Source organism: Sphaerodactylus townsendi, linkage group LG02, assembly GCF_021028975.2.
Source record: "Sphaerodactylus townsendi isolate TG3544 linkage group LG02, MPM_Stown_v2.3, whole genome shotgun sequence".
NCBI lineage: Eukaryota > Metazoa > Chordata > Lepidosauria > Squamata > Sphaerodactylidae > Sphaerodactylus > Sphaerodactylus townsendi.
Window position 1 is genome coordinate 16181433 of NC_059426.1, and position 15422 is coordinate 16196854.

At 48.7% G+C, this 15422-nt stretch overlaps 1 protein-coding gene across 1 annotated transcript in view; it reads left to right on the forward strand.

The window, feature by feature from the left end:
- Positions 1-1889: 1889 nt before the first annotated feature.
- The window catches only part of KLF7 (Kruppel like factor 7), a 59120-nt gene continuing 45587 nt past the window's right edge, over positions 1890-15422 (forward strand). Inside the window, exons 1-3 of the mRNA XM_048484449.1 lie at positions 1890-1926; positions 2488-2570; positions 4980-5589. Of these exons, the coding sequence (XP_048340406.1) occupies positions 1890-1926; positions 2488-2570; positions 4980-5589 (730 nt within the window). The remainder of the gene's footprint in view (positions 1927-2487; positions 2571-4979; positions 5590-15422) is intronic.

The window sequence follows — 15422 nt, forward strand, 5'->3', positions numbered from 1 at the left end:
ATGTTTGTCTCCAGGATTTGTCTGTCTGTTTCTCTTCTGATGAGTACTGAATTCTGGATGAATTCTAGTCACCCCTAAGGTTCTCAGTAGCTGATCCATTTACACCCAACAGCAAAGTTGACTTGTGTACTCAACAAACGCAGAAAGGAGATCAGCCCCCAGTGGGACCAAGCAATCCACTGAGGCCAGTAGGAACAACTATGGTTTAATAGGGTGGGGGGCAGAGGTGGGATCCAGAAGGTTCTCACAGGTTCCTGAGAGTAGGTTACTAACTATTTGTGTGTGCTGAGAGGGGGTTACTAATTGGTGATTTTGCCTTGTGATTTTTGCCTTAGTTACGCCCCTCCTCTGCTCCTCAGCAGTAGCGCGCAGAACTTGAAGCAGTCTAGCAGGAGGTGCACCGGCGTGCGTGGCAGCCTGTGCCTGCGTACATTCGTTTCCCGCCCAAGGACCGGCGCAGTGGCTGCGTCCTTGCCACAGCCCTGCCCAGCAATGCCCCGCCCCCGGAATGCCCGACCACGCTCCCGTCATGCCCCGCCCATCCCCATTGGCGCTACGCCACTGTTTGAATCCCACCACCATGGGAACCCGTTACTGAAATTTTTGGATCCTACCACTGGTGGGGGGAGTGTTGTAGCAGCCCTAATAGCCCAGACTAGCCCAGTCTCATCAGAGCTTGGAAGCTAAGCAGGGTCCGTACTTGGATGGGAGACCACCAAGGAAAATTGGGGCTGCTATGGAGAGGAAGGCAGTGCTCATCTCTGCTCATCTCTTGCTTGCAAACCCTATGAGATAGAACTTCATTGGCTGTGTGTCAATTGTGTCTCAACAAGACCCTCTCACTTTTTTGGTGGATTGTCAATGTGCTTTGAATTTCTACCATTTGTGGAGCAATTGTATCAAAAAAAGCCTGGGACGGTCAAGGTCAGCAGCCAGATTCTCCTTTCTTGATAATGGGAGAAAGAGAGGACAGAAGAAGGTGCTTACCAAGTTTCTTCTCCTGGGGGCGGAGTCCATCTCAGATGGGTGTTTCTCAACCTTCAGCTTGGGAGGCAGGTCTAAATTTTCAATTTCCTGTCCCTGGCTCCTCCTCCACTTTAGCTCCAGATACTTTCCTGCCTCCCTAGGGAGAGCAGCTATAGCGTTTGGCTCCGCTATTTCTATTTCACTCCTCCTTTCTATCTCTTACCTCACCTTATCTTTCCAATTACCATAATATTTCTCTATCCCTCACTAACGCTGGGACAGACATAGGGAAAGGTAGGGTTCATATCTCTGCAGCACCTAGCTAACTCCTTCCCTTACAACCCTTCCCGCCAAAACGGAATAGAAAATGGCGGATGGCGGATGGCTCCTTTTCGTCTCCCAGGCCGCAGTTTGTGTGAAAAAGGATCTCCATTAGCCCAGTTCACGTGTTAAAGTGAAGACACATACATCCTGCCTGCGCGGTTGTATATCTGTTGGTAAGAAAGAGACGACTTTACAAAAGAAACTGGCGACCAGAACCTGGATAAATGTGGAGTTTGTATCAAACATTCAACTGTAGGTGAACTGATTGTAACATGAGAGTTACTCAGGACACTTACACAGAACAATCAGTCGTACACTGTACATGGATGGTTTGCTAATCCACTGTAACTTGTGAACAGAGGTCTTGTACTAAAAAGAATCAAGTTAGGGTTCGAGGCGGAGAATTAGTGGAATGCTAACAGCCCAAACCAATAGAAAGCAACGTGTTTTAAAAGGTGCTGCTCGTCTTAAAATCACACTCTTACTTATTTCCCCAATTATTTTATCTTCCCAAAACATGCTGGGCAACTTATTCAGCACCAGACAGCTATATTGGAAAATTGTTATAAATCTGCTTGCCACAAATCGTAGATGGCAAGATGGAGAAGGAGTATAAATGCACAGCCAAAGGGCCAGGTAATTGGGATATTAGGTGCCCAAGTGTACCTACTTGCTACACTTCCCGAAATTAAGGTAACTTGTAAATTGATTTTAGGACTGCAGTAGACATATTTCACTTTCTCCGCGACATTCCGAGTTGAAATTTGTGCCCCTAGATATGGGGAAAGTGGAGTCAGCTCCTTGAAAAATGTGGAGAGATACAGTCTTGGGGGGAAATCGTAAGAACGGAGATGAGAAATAATTCCGCCCGTTCGGTCTAATTGGCTAGCATTCCTGCCATCACGTTCTGAAGCGTAATCTGACTGTGGGGCTCGGATCTTTTGAAAATGAAAACTGAGATACTGCAGTTCCTGACAATTGCCCACGGGCTAGTGGGGCTGGGAAGGAGCTGTCCTTTGAAGACCACATGTGGCATATAGCTGCTCTGTCACTCACCCCTTCTGCTACAGAGGGAAATCTTGTCTTGGCTGCGCGGGTGGGGTTTGTGTTTTTTTTTCTTCCCAAAGCTGTATCTATCTCAGTGCTTTTTCCCCCCCTCATATTGCCTCTTTGGGATTTGTTTTCTTTCCTTTCAAGGGACTGCGGATTTGGTGGTGGTGGTTTTGTATTTCAGAGGCAGAAGGCCAGGCTTGTCCAGTTGGTATCTCGAACTGGCACAGGTGCGAAGACGGCAGGGGGTGGAATCCAAGAATAATTATAGGTTTCTGAAGCATCAGGCTTTGCCGCAAAGGGGGGGGGGCTTGCGGAGAAACTGTTCTTTATGGAAAATTAATGATAAAAGGCTCAAAGCCTGTCAGGACTGCTGCGGTTGTCATGAGGGAAGCAATGCCTTAAAGGGACAGTTCGTTCCCCGTCCTCTCCACAGGATGTTAGGAGACCAAACGCGGCGTTCTGACATCCAAACGACGGGAGATTTCGTGCGATTGGAGCTGAATTTAGTTGCCTTTTGTTCCGCTCCTTTTCTGCTTTTGCTAACCTCTGGGTTCTGTGCTCTTTGACTGATGAGCCCTGTTCTATTCTGTGAAGCAGTGTGTGACTGGAAATGGAAAATGTAGCAAGTAGGTACACTTGGGCACCTAATATCCCAATTACCTGGCTCTTTGGCTGTGCATTTATACTCCTTCTGTAACGAACCAGTAAAGTCCTGGCAAAAGCAACCGTTCTTAGTTCTTTGTTGAGCTGGCATTCTTAGATACAGACGATGCGAGATCTGGAGCTCCAGATCTCAGTCAACAGCTTTTACAGAGTATCAAATCAGGTTCCCTCCAAGACAGTGTAAACAAAGCAGAGTTTCACACAAGCTAGCAAGCAAGTAAGAGATAACCTAAATAGCAAAATTCCCCATCCCAGGCAGAAAGCCAGAAACCTCCGGCGGGAACCTCTCAAAGTCGGAATGCACACACTCACCACAACCTTACACCTTCTCTATCTTGCCATCTATGATTTGGGGGAAGCAGAGCAGTAGAAATGGATAAGGCCATTGTGGGGTCTCGGGCCCCTTCCGCACATGGAAAATAATACACTTTCAATCCACTTTCAATGCACTTTGCAGCTGGATTTTGCTGTGCGGAATAGCAAAATCCACTTGCAAAGCAATTGTGAAAGTGGATTGAAAGGGCATGATTCTGCATCTGCGGAAGGGGCCTTAGAGTAACCTGACTTTTACTTTGGACTTAGCTCTACCGTTCTGACCCACAGAACCCAAGACTTCCCTTTTGGAAGAGCGGGACGTGTGTTCTGTTTTTATCAAGATTGTAACTCCCAGATCAGAGATGACTTCTTTTTTAAAAGCAAACTCCTGGAGTATGGAAAGATTCCATGCAGATTCCTTTGTTGATGCCATTGTCATCCTGCTTGTTTTTTATTGGCTGTAGCAAATCAAAGTGAAGAAGGGGATGACACATTATTGGGGCTGTGTTTACAAGTCGCATCTGGGGAACTGGGAGAAAAGACTTTGCAAAATTTGGTGGAACTGGTTTCCTGTTCACCCATGTGCATAAGTACAGGTGTAGCCAATATGCTGTACCATCTTGACTGCAGGGATTTAAATTTTTAGCCGGCAACTGGACGCTGTGTAAAAATCTTTGCATTTCATTCCTCTGAGGCAATGCTTATAGTTGTTATAGTTGTTCCAAAGTTCTTGCCTTATTTTTTTTTGTTCAAAAGGAGAGATAAAAGGACTGCCCCAGTCCAGGAGATAAAAAATAAGGCCAAGGTCAATGGTGCAAAATAGGTTTAAAAATTATTAGTTAAAATTCTCCACTCATTTTGCCCAAGAAGTTTATTTAAGGGGAATCTGATAGTCTTTCAGTGGGTTTTCAAAGAAGAGTATAACATCAGTAGTTACGTTTTTACCTATTTTGCACCATTAACCTTATTTTTTATCTCACTGTTCAAAAAGTAGCTGGTGAAAGGGGACAGTTAAAAAAGAAGAAGAGAGTGTTAAATCCTGTTTCCTATCCCCCATTCCTCCACAAACTCTTGCTTTCCCAACTGCTGGGGGGGGGAGGGTTATAAATAATGGAGGGAAGTATTAACATTATTGCATGCCATGTCAGGGTTGAACCTTTGTCTGGGCCTGACCATAGACTTCTTTCTTTACTGGTCTGAGAAATACAGTTTCTCGTTCCCACAGTTCTTACTAATTTTCCACTTGGATGTTGTTTCAGCCCAGAGAAAGAGATGGGGAAAAGGAAATTTCCCTGTTGGCTGTGTTTCTAAAGCCGACATTGACTCAGGATTCAGAAACTGAAGCCATTTTTTTCTGAGGTTGCTAAGCAACTGCAAAGAGCTTCCCTTTCTCCTGGGCCTTCTACCACATTCTCTGCTACCATTCAAGTATTTTCATGCTGCAGAGTAATAGTACTTGTAGTTTTTATCATGTGGAAAATGATATCAAGAAGTAAGCTTGATCTTTCTGCCATAAATTATTCCTGCTTCCATTCTTGAGGGGTAATCGTTAACGTGTGTGTTATCTCCAGATAGATGGGCAGTGACCACGTTTCACTTGGAATGGATGCGACCTCTGGGTTTGACTGTCTAATGGTGTCTTCTTTCTGTCTCTGTAGACATGCCTTGAGTTGGAACGCTATCTTCAGACAGAGCCCAGGAAGATCTCAGAGAGTTTTGGAGACGACTTGGAGTGCTTTCTTCATACCACCTCCGCTCAAGGCACAGAAGACAATATCCAACGGCTGGATCCCCTCTTGTTACCCATAGATATGAGTACGTGTGACAAAAATGGCAACCTGGACGTTATTCTCTCCCGGGACAAGCTGCTCTCTGAGACTTGTCTCAGTTTACAGCCTACCAGCTCCTCCACAGAGGGCTATACTGCCGTTAATCAGGCCCAACTCAACGCAGTGACCTCACTAACACCGCCATCCTCACCTGAGCTCAGCCGCCATCTTGTAAAGACCTCGCAGACTGGCCCTCCTGTAGATGGAACGGTCACGCTGAAATTAGTGGCAAAGAAATCTGCTCTTAGCTCAGTCAAGGTTGGTGTAGTGGCACCTGCCAGCACAACAAAGTGCGCGCTGAGCGACAGTGAGCAAGGAGGACCTGGGGCTGACGCATCCCCCGAAAACAAGAAGAGGGTTCATCGCTGTCAATTTAATGGGTGCCGGAAGGTTTATACAAAGAGCTCACACTTAAAAGCCCACCAAAGGACACACACAGGTATTTGTGTTGGATATTTTCGTCACGTTTATTGAACATGCTCCTTTTATTTGTTTATTTTGAAGGCTTGTTGTTATGTTCAGAGATGAAGACCCTGGGTAACAATTTATGGGGCTTGGGTGTGGGAAGAAAGGTTGGAATGGTGTGGTTTTTTGCATCTGTGTAGAAGGATGGGAGTTTGTTGACTTAGTGCCCCACATCCAGAGGTGGGATCCAGCAGGTTCCTCAACAGGTTCCCGAGAGTAGGTTACTAATTATTTGTGTGTGCCGAGAGGGGGTTACTAATTGGTGATTTTGCCATGCTTGATTTTTTTTTTGGCTTGCTGTTACGCCTCTCTTCTCAGCAGTAGCGCCACAGAACTTTCTGAAGCAGTCTTAGCAGGCGGTGCACCGGTGTAAGCGTGGCAGCCCTCACCGCGCGCATGCGCTCGCTTTCCTGCCCAAGGATCAAGATCACAGCTGCTGTGTTCTTTTAAGCCACAGCCCTCCGCCTCCCGGAATGCCCTGCCCTGGAATGTCTGGCTACGCCCCCATCGTGCCCCGCCCAGCCCCATTGGCGCTACACCACAGTTTGAATCTCACCACCATGGGAACCTGTTACTAAAATTTTTGGATCCCACCACTGCCCACATCCCCTCACTTTTGGTTCATTGCTCAGAATACTAGACCCTGCTGAGGACACCTGGAATCACCCAGGCCACTACACATGCTAAGGAGAGCTAGATAGCCCAGTAGTATTGTAGAGGTTAGCAAGATTTTCTGAGCAGACGTTTTCAAGAGTCAAAGCTCTCCTCATCAGATACAAGATAAAGAGGTTCCCTTTGTCTATTTCTTGATGCCAGCTAAATTCTATTTCTTGAGGCACAGAAGGCTCATGTTGTACCCCACTTTTCTCTCCTCTAAAGACACTCAAGGCGGCTTACAAACCCCTTTTCCCTTCCTCTCCCCACAACAGACACCTTGTGAGGTAGTTGGGGCTGAGAGAGTTCTGAGAGAACTGTGACTAACCCAAGGTCACCCAGCAGGTTTATGTGGAGGAGTGGGGAAACAAACCCAGTTCACCACATAAGAGTCCGCCTTTCATATGGAGGAGTGGGGAATCCAACCTGGTTGTCTAGATGAGAATCCATCTGATCTTCGCCACTACACACTGGCTCTTAGTGAGGCATGTCTTTTTCTTTCTGCATAGGACAGGTCATGAAAAGGGTTTAATGTGTTGGCGTCTGGTCTTTGTCTCAGCCCAAGAGCCCAGTCATGCAGAGTGGTTAGCTGTAGTACTACAGTCAAAGCTCTGTTCCTAGCTAGAGTTCGATCATGACTGAAGTCCGTCTCAGGTATCCAGCTAAAGGCTGGCTTCTCCTTCCAGCCTTCCAAAGTCAGTAAAATGAGAGTCAAGCTTGCTGCAGGTGAAGTGCAGATGACTGGGGAAGGGAATGGCAGTGGTGAACATAGTCAGCCTAGTAAACATTGGTCGTTTCCCCACTTGCCATGACCACCCTTTGCTGCCCGCTACTCTCAGCGTGCGTCACTTCTGGCGCGCTCCCGGGCTTCCCCACCAGAAGGCGCCGTTTTGAGGAGCGCCAGGAATGACGCGCGCTGAGGGGGCGCGAGAGTGGCAGCGTCAGGGCGGCTGCGTTGTCGCTGCCCCTGTAGTGGGGAGTGCCGGGGGACCCCATGCTACTTGGCGACAGTAGCGAGCAGCAGATGGTAAGTGGGAAAATGACCATTGTGATGTGACATTACCCCAAGGGTCATTCATGACCAGTGTTTGGACAGGGGACTTCCTTTACCTATAAGTCTAGGGGCACGTTCGTACATGCAGAATTATGCACTTTCAATGCACTTTGCAGCTGGATGTTACTGTGCGAAATAGCAAAATCCACTTGCAAACAATTCTGAAAGCGGATTGAAAGTGCATTCTGCACGTGCGAAAGTGCCTAAGGCGTCTTATCAATTCTTCGGTGGAACCAAATGAGGGCTGGATACTTTCAGTTTTATTTCAACCATAGTAGCTGATACGTGCATTTCATGTTGAGAAATCTCTGCATTAACCAAAATGGAGGACTGAAAAGGAAAAACCCTAAATTTACAAAAATGAAACAAACTTTGAAGTACAGTCCTATGAAGTATAGACTTCCAAATTGCTACAGGGCATCCTCATTTCCAATTTTTTTTAAAAAGAATGTGTTTAGAGCCTCTTTTTATATTGGAGCAAGATCTGAGTCCTCCAGTACCATCTTAAGCTTGGTGTAGTGGTTAAGAGCAGGTGGATTCTAATCTGGAGAACCGGATTTGATTTCCCACTCCTCCACCTGAGCGGCAGAAGCTTATCTGGTGAACCAGATGTGTTTTCGCACTCCTAAAATCCTGCTGAGTGACCTTGGGCCAGTCACAGTTCTCTCAAAACTCTCTCAGTCCCACCTACCTCACAATGTATCTTGTTGTTGCGAGAGTAAGGGAAAGGAGCTTTTAAGCCACCTTGGGCGATTTCGCACTTACCGTGTGAACTCAAGTTTGACCTGTGTTCAACCAAGTGCTCCCCACATGCGGTGAATCCGACGTGGGTTCGTCCTGCTCTGCTCTGTTCTGCCATTAAATTTTCGACTCCACCTCCGAGATGAGGTAAACCGCTGAAGCTAAGTTGAACTCAAGCGAAGCTGACGGGAGTGGGGAATCTTCGTCGAGTCGATTCGCCCGTTCAGCCAATCACAGACGAATGTTTTGAGCATGCGCAGAACGGAAGACTTCGGTGACTGCAGCAAAAGTGCGCCTTTCCCCGCTCGCTACAGATATCAACACTGGATCGCATTTCATGCGCGCAGTAAAGGGTAGATTGTATCACGCTTCATAAGCGCAAAACAAAACGGGCAAACATTTTTTTTCCTTCACAGCACCGTTTCGCCTTATCAATCGCACCTCATCCCTCCCTCCTTTCGGGTGGCATGTTATAAACGTTTGTCATTTTGGAGGGGAAGTTGCCATTTTGATCTGACAGCTGAGCACAGTTGAGTCATGGCCAACAGTTTCTCCACCTCAGGATCCATAACAGACAGTTCCGACAAGAGGATCAAAAGATGCGTTTCCCGCGCGAAATGGAAACGAAAGCTATGAGCGTAAGAATCTACGCAAATTGCGCTTTCTTACGCACATTGCGTTGCGACGTCAACGCTACATAGCTGTAACGTAAAAAAATGGGGGAAAAGGGACGCACGTTTGCATTCCCGCCCGAACGCAGCAGCCAATCAGACACGACGACTGAATGACGCGCCAAGGTGATCCCGCCCTCTGAACTCGGCTCCGGCAGGACAACCTCGGCTGCTGTGGGAAGTTGCCCCTTGGGGGGTGGGGCGGTCTACAAATCTAAACAATAAATAAATAAATAAGTTACGAGGGGATTGACATAGGTCGACTCTTTCAGCCTGATGAGTCGATCCTATGTCAATTCTCAAGTGCGAAATCGCCCCTTGAGTCTCCTTACTTGAGAGAAAGATGGGGTATAAATCCAAACTCTTCTTCTTAAAGGCTCAAATCTTGGTCTTCTGCTGTAGACCAGCACAGCTACCCAACTGAGAACTCTTTCCATATTAGTGTTATTTTTAAAAAGTCTTTATGGTATAAAAGGGATGAGGGGCCTTCATGGCACCACAGGTTTTTAATGAGTTCCGTTCATGAGGCAGTTATAACCCTGCAACATCCAAAGAGTTTCTAGTGAGTTGCTGTGTGTATGTAATACCCGGGGGGCATGTAGTACAAATATCACAACAGTGTAGCTCAAAAGAGGATATAATGCATTGTCAGTGTTTGTATGTAAGGGTGGCACTAGCCATGTGTTTTGAAATATGGTAGACTTGCCCAAAAGATATTTTCATAGCTTGCATTCCAAGAGATTTGTGTGTGGAAATAATTCTGCCATTGTCAGGGGCTGGGGAGACTGTACCTGGGAGCTACCTGACCCTACCTAGGAGCTACACCAGGAGGTGAGGGAAAGGCCTTAGAGCTATAGAGTGACCTTATGGCATCTCCAGCTAGGATTCTCACAATTCCCATCAGCCCCTGCCAGCATGGCCAATTGGCTGATGGGAATTGTAGTCCATAACATCTGGAGTACCAAATAGGTTCGGGCCAGTACCAACCTCTGCCTTAGAGGGAGGTCTCAAAATTATTCTCAACTAATTCTCTGCAGTTTCATAACGCGAGCACGCATAGCTCATGCGCCTACAGCTTATTGGAATTCCTTTGTTGATTTTGTGGTGTTACCATTTTCATTCTCTTCCGCATCACATTGTTGAGACCTTTCCAATCTTTATCTTGAGTCTGCCGAGCGTAACTCTGAAGACAAGCCATAGTTTGCTTCGTTTATACCTTGTATTTTCCCCAAAGAGATTGTTCTCCTCACTTCCATTTCAATCTTCACAACAACCCTGTGTAGTCGTTTGGGCTGTGTGGCTGGCCCAAAGTCACGCAGTGAACTTTTATAGTGAGGAGGGGAGGTTCGAACCTGAATTTCCTAGTTTTCAGTCTGGCACTCTGAGCAGTATACCAAGCTTTCCGTCAGTTGACTTGCCCTATCCTGTCTTTTATCTTTACTCAGAATTTTCCTCAAAAGAATTTTTTGCAGATGACTCATTTCCGTTCCTCTCCGCTTCCCATCTGAGTATGATAAAATTCCATGAATGTTGGGCTATTTTTTATTTTTATTTTTTTTTGCTGCCAAAGGACTTGCTGAGTCAGTTTCCTTCATTTTATTGGAAAACACAACTGTCTTTGATGATAGTGGCACATTGAAACCATTATGACACATTTATAAAATACAAAACACGGCGACTGACAATTGTCAGAACGTTATAAAAATGTCATTAAGTGACATGAAGGCAAAATGTGTATGTAGAAACACAGGCACAGCAATGACAGCATTGAAAACACAGGGCAGGAAGAAGGGATCATTGAGGAAATATCCGATGATTTAGAGAAGTTTTCATCCGCTGGCAGAAGACAGTGAACAGAAAGACACAGAGGAATATCCCCAGAAAGGGAATTCCACAGTTCTGTTGCCATAGCCAAGAAGGTTCACTTTCAAGTTACCACCCATCTCACCTCAGAAGGTGGGAGCACTTGAAGAAGGGCTGAGAACGTGACTGTTTTCTGAGGTATCAACCTTAAGTGCTTCCATCTTCATAATTCTGTAGCCCATGGAAACACAGAAGTGGCTACAACAGTGCGGTTATCAATTGTGCCAAACCAGAGTTGATACCAAATATGGCTTGTGAGCCCATTTCCAGCTACGGTACCAGATTCTGGTTTTCCATACAGTTATAAAACTTGGTTTGTCCATCGGAACATCATTGTCTGTATTTAAACCTTCTTAACTGTGGTTTGATGCCATGTCTGAACTGGTTCCCAGTTTCAGTCCCTCCCATCTGCACTATGGGACAATAAAACTGATCTTCCTTGCAGAGTTTCAGTAAGACTTCTCAGGGGGCCAATATCTCAGGGGGCCAGTAAGTTGAACTTGTTTCAGGCTCTTTTTACATTCTAGTCAACTCCTATGTGGTCTGTAGGGCTGTCTGGATCAGGGATCCCCAATTTTTTTTGAGACTTTGGGATTTTGACACAGCATTCTGGGTGCAGCCACAAAATGGCTCCCACAGGAAGTGGAGCCAGCCACTGAATGCCTGATGTAGCTTAAATTCAGTCACATCATGAAGGTTTTTGTGCTGTGGTGGTGCCAAAACACCATCCTCCAAACTCTGCACTGCCAATCAAATCTTCAGTGGCCAATCAGAAACCTTGCTGAGCTAAAGCCCCACTTTCTAAAAATACTACGCAGAGACCAGGAAAGGTACCAGCAGTCACTATGACAACCATGGGTACCATATTGGGGACGCTGGCCCAGATCAGGACCAGTGGATACTTACCCAGCGTGGCCTGGTTGGCCTGCCCGCCCCCCCCCCCACCATTTCCCCGCCTGCTGTCTCTTATCCCCCCAACAACCAAGCCAGGCCCCGTGGAGCACCGCCATTATGGTCACAGGGTTCAGCATGTAAAAATGAATAATTATCATATTCATTTGAGACTGTTCTAATTTGGAAGCATACCATTGTCCCAGCCACTGCACCTCAACAGACCACGCTAACTTCTTTCTACTGGCGGCGGGGGGTATCTTGATTGGGTGTCTTCTTCATTACTTGCAAGGAGGCAGGAACCACTTAATAGAGTTGAAACTCCCCTTCCTGTGACGTGCTCCGGGGTTATTCCCCTCAGTATTCTTTCCTGCCTGCAAGGAGTGCAAGGCGTTTCGCGCAGCTCCCCAGGGATCTTCTAAAGTCAGTGTGTTTTTGTGTACTTGTGCCCCCTGTATGTCTCCCCCCTGCCTTTGTAAGTAAGTGGGAAGGGGGAGGCTTGACCAAAACCGAAGGGGAAGCTAGTGTAGAGGTCCGTCGCGACGAAAACAGCTTCCCGCCATTTTCCGCGGATCCCGCCTCAAGATGGCGACTGGATCCTTTACCCCTCCCAGGGAGGACTTCGCCCGTTCTGCGGCCGAGGGAACGAGAGCCGCCAGAAATAAAGTGACGGAGTCCCTACCCACCGGCCAAAAAGTGACGTCCAAAAAGAAGGGGACTAAAACGGCCGGCGGCCAATAGTCAGCGCTCCCGCCGCAGAAGCGCCCGCGCCAAAACGAAGCTGCTCGGAGCTCGGCGCCTTCCGAGGGCGCTGCCAGTACAGGCGGCTCCACGGCCGGGTCCTCCTACTCCTCGCTGGATTCGGAGTCCCCGCCTCCCCAGCAATGAGCCACAGCGGGCACTAGGAACTCAGGGGGGACGGGCGGAGACACGCGAAGGCGCTTATCTCCAGCCAGACCCCGCGGCAGCTTCTGTCGCGGCCTGGCATGCAGCCCCACCAGCAGATTTCGCCCGCTTCCTCTCGGACCAAATTGAAAAGGCCCTAGACGCCAGAGAAGCCCGCCAGGCTTCAGTACATAGAGCAGCCACCAATGCGGCTGGAGCTCCACACAGAGAAAGGGTTGACCTGGCCTACAGGAACCCCATTGAATTTCCAGACGAGGAGGAGGACTCCTCCCCAGAAGAGGAGGGGGTAGAGGGGGCCAGGTTTTCAGACACAGAGGAAAACCCGGTAGAGATAACAGAACAAGCCCCAAGGTTCTTCAAATTAGAGAACTTGCAACTGCTGATCACTTAAGGCAATTCTCAGCCCTGGACCTACAGGACCAGGAGGGGCAGAAGAACCCCCCACCAGACCCAGACCTCCCACCCCCCCCCGGCCAGCCCGGGCCCGGCAAACCCCGGAAGGGCTACCCCAAGGGCAATATGGACTACTTTCCCAAGGATCAGGAGGGAGAGAAGTTCTTCCCAGTCCCGGAGTATTTTGTCACTAGAATTAGGAAGGAGTGGATTAAGCCGGCCGCTCACAAGACCCTACCTCCATCCTTCAAGAAAACTTACCTCATGCCCCCTCAATTTCACACCTTGCTACAGGCCCCCCCGGTAGACGCCCCAGTAGCCGCTCTGCACTCGGCAGACCTGGTAGTCAAAGAGGGGGAGGGTAACATCAGGGACCCCCTCGATAGGAGGTCCGAGGCAGCCCTAAGAAAGACGCATGAATGGTTGGCGGCTGCAACCAAGACCCTCACTCCGGCCTCCACAGTCGCCAGGGCTAGTATGGTGTGGCTGAAGAGGGTACTGGAACGCATTCCAGAGCTGGACACTGCCACCAGAGAAGGGGTGGAGCGCGTCCTCATGGCTAGCGCCTTCATGGCAGACGCCACCCTAGACGCCATTGCCCTGGTGGCTAGAGCCATGTAGCTTAATTAGCATGATTGCTGTAGGCGTAATGCCTGGCCATTGCGCATCTTTGGCCGGGCTTGGACGCCTCGCTCTAAAAACGAAGCTGCCGCGATATTCTCCTATCAAATGGTCAGCCCTATTTGGTGCCGGATTCAGGACAGGGTCCTAGTCGTAAATCTAAGGGACAAAAAAAGCATAAAACAATGCTAAAAAAGTAGAATCAAGCATGAAAAGAAAGCAACACCTCCACTAGCAGACTCTTACGCTTAGATCCAACAGGGCGCTCCCCAGATTCCCAAATGAAGGGAAACAAACAGGGCTGGTAACAGCGGAATTCCTTTCGCATGGACAAACACTTCAACAAAGCGGGCAACAAGCAGGGGAAGCTCCTTCGCCGGGACTTTAAGAAGCAGGTGACTACGCTGGACGACCGGTGGGGACGCCTCGACCAAGTTTGCCGCTGGGCTTGGCAGGGGAAACCCACGTGGACAGATGGTCCAGAGAGGTCATCCAGGAGGGCTACGTCAGAATAGAATTCCTACAGTTTTCCAAGGCGGCAATTCGTCCCTATCCCCAATCGCTGGAACAAGGAAAACTCTCCTGCAAAACGTAGACGAACTCCTTTCCAGGCAGTGGCCCACCCTGCTGGAAATGCAAGCCATAGAGCCTGGTCCCGACGCAGGGAGAGGTTCTCCGGCACGTGATTCACACTTTTACAGTCCCTCAAGCTGCTAAACGGGGACTGCAGAGCAGTGCTGAATCTCCGGATCGGTCAACAAGTCGCTCCGTTTCTTCGCCAAAGTTTTCCCGCGATGGAAACTCTAAGAACCATATCGGTAGCCCCTGAGGCACAACGCATTTCCTCACCTCATTAGACTCTAAAGGAGGCTCTACCTTCCATTATCATCATATCGCGATCCACCCGGCCCACAGGAAAGTTCCTAAGGTTCAGAGGGGCGGCAGCACCTTCCAGTACAGGGCGCTAATTCCTTCGCCTGGCCACCGCTTCCAAGAACATTCTTCGAAGATCCCCTCCTGGGACCCATCATCCAACCTTCGAGGGAACAGGGGATCCACATCCATCCCTACTTAGACGACTCCTCATCATCAGGTCCCGGACTCAAACTCCAGGCACGGGAGGATGCTGGCCAAGGTCCAGGGAGGTGCTGCAGGCCCATCGGATTCTTAGTCAACCCTAGAAAAGCCTCGCTGGGTCCCCAAACAAAGACTGGAAACACCTCGGAGCAATAGTGGGATTAACGACAAAAACGCCTTTATTCATCCCTCCAGAAAAGCAAGGTATTCTCCAAAATCCAGCTCGCTACCAAGGCACTACTCGTCGCTCCTCTGCTTCCATCGCTGCTCAAGGCAGCCAGCTTGCTGGGGACTCTTTATCTCAGTCATGGACCTTAAACCAGTGGGCTACGCTGGGTTCCACGCTGCAGGCCTCTGCAACAGCTTCTCACGCAGATTCTCTAAATGGGACATCATCCGGAAGAGGGACAAACCCATCTCCATCCCCGCCCGCCGGTACCCAGTCAGTCCTCAGATGGTGGCTAAGGCAAGCACAACCTAGCATTAAGTTGCAATGTATGCTTCCTCCATGCCAGCCAGATCCGCAGATTTTTACGGACTCCAGCCTGCAGGCTGTGGGAGCAACCCTCAACCAACAATTTACCCAGGGACAATGGTCAGAGGAGGAGTCCCTCCTCCAAATCAACGTGCTAGAGACAAGGGCCATACTCCTAGCACTGAAGCATTTTCGCCCTCAGATACAACGGCAACACATACTAGTGCGCACGGACAACGTGGCAGCAAAGATCTATATAAACAACCAGGGGGGATCAAGATCCCCCGAACCTTCACCAAGAGGCGGCCAAGATCCTCGCTTGGGCAGAAAAACACCTACAGTCTCTGCAAGCCCAACATATCAAGGGCAAGCTAAACAGCCAGGCAGACTGGCTCAGCAGGAAGCAAATAATGGAGAGCGAATGGCAGCTCAACCCCAAGAGAGTTCCACAGAATCTGCAA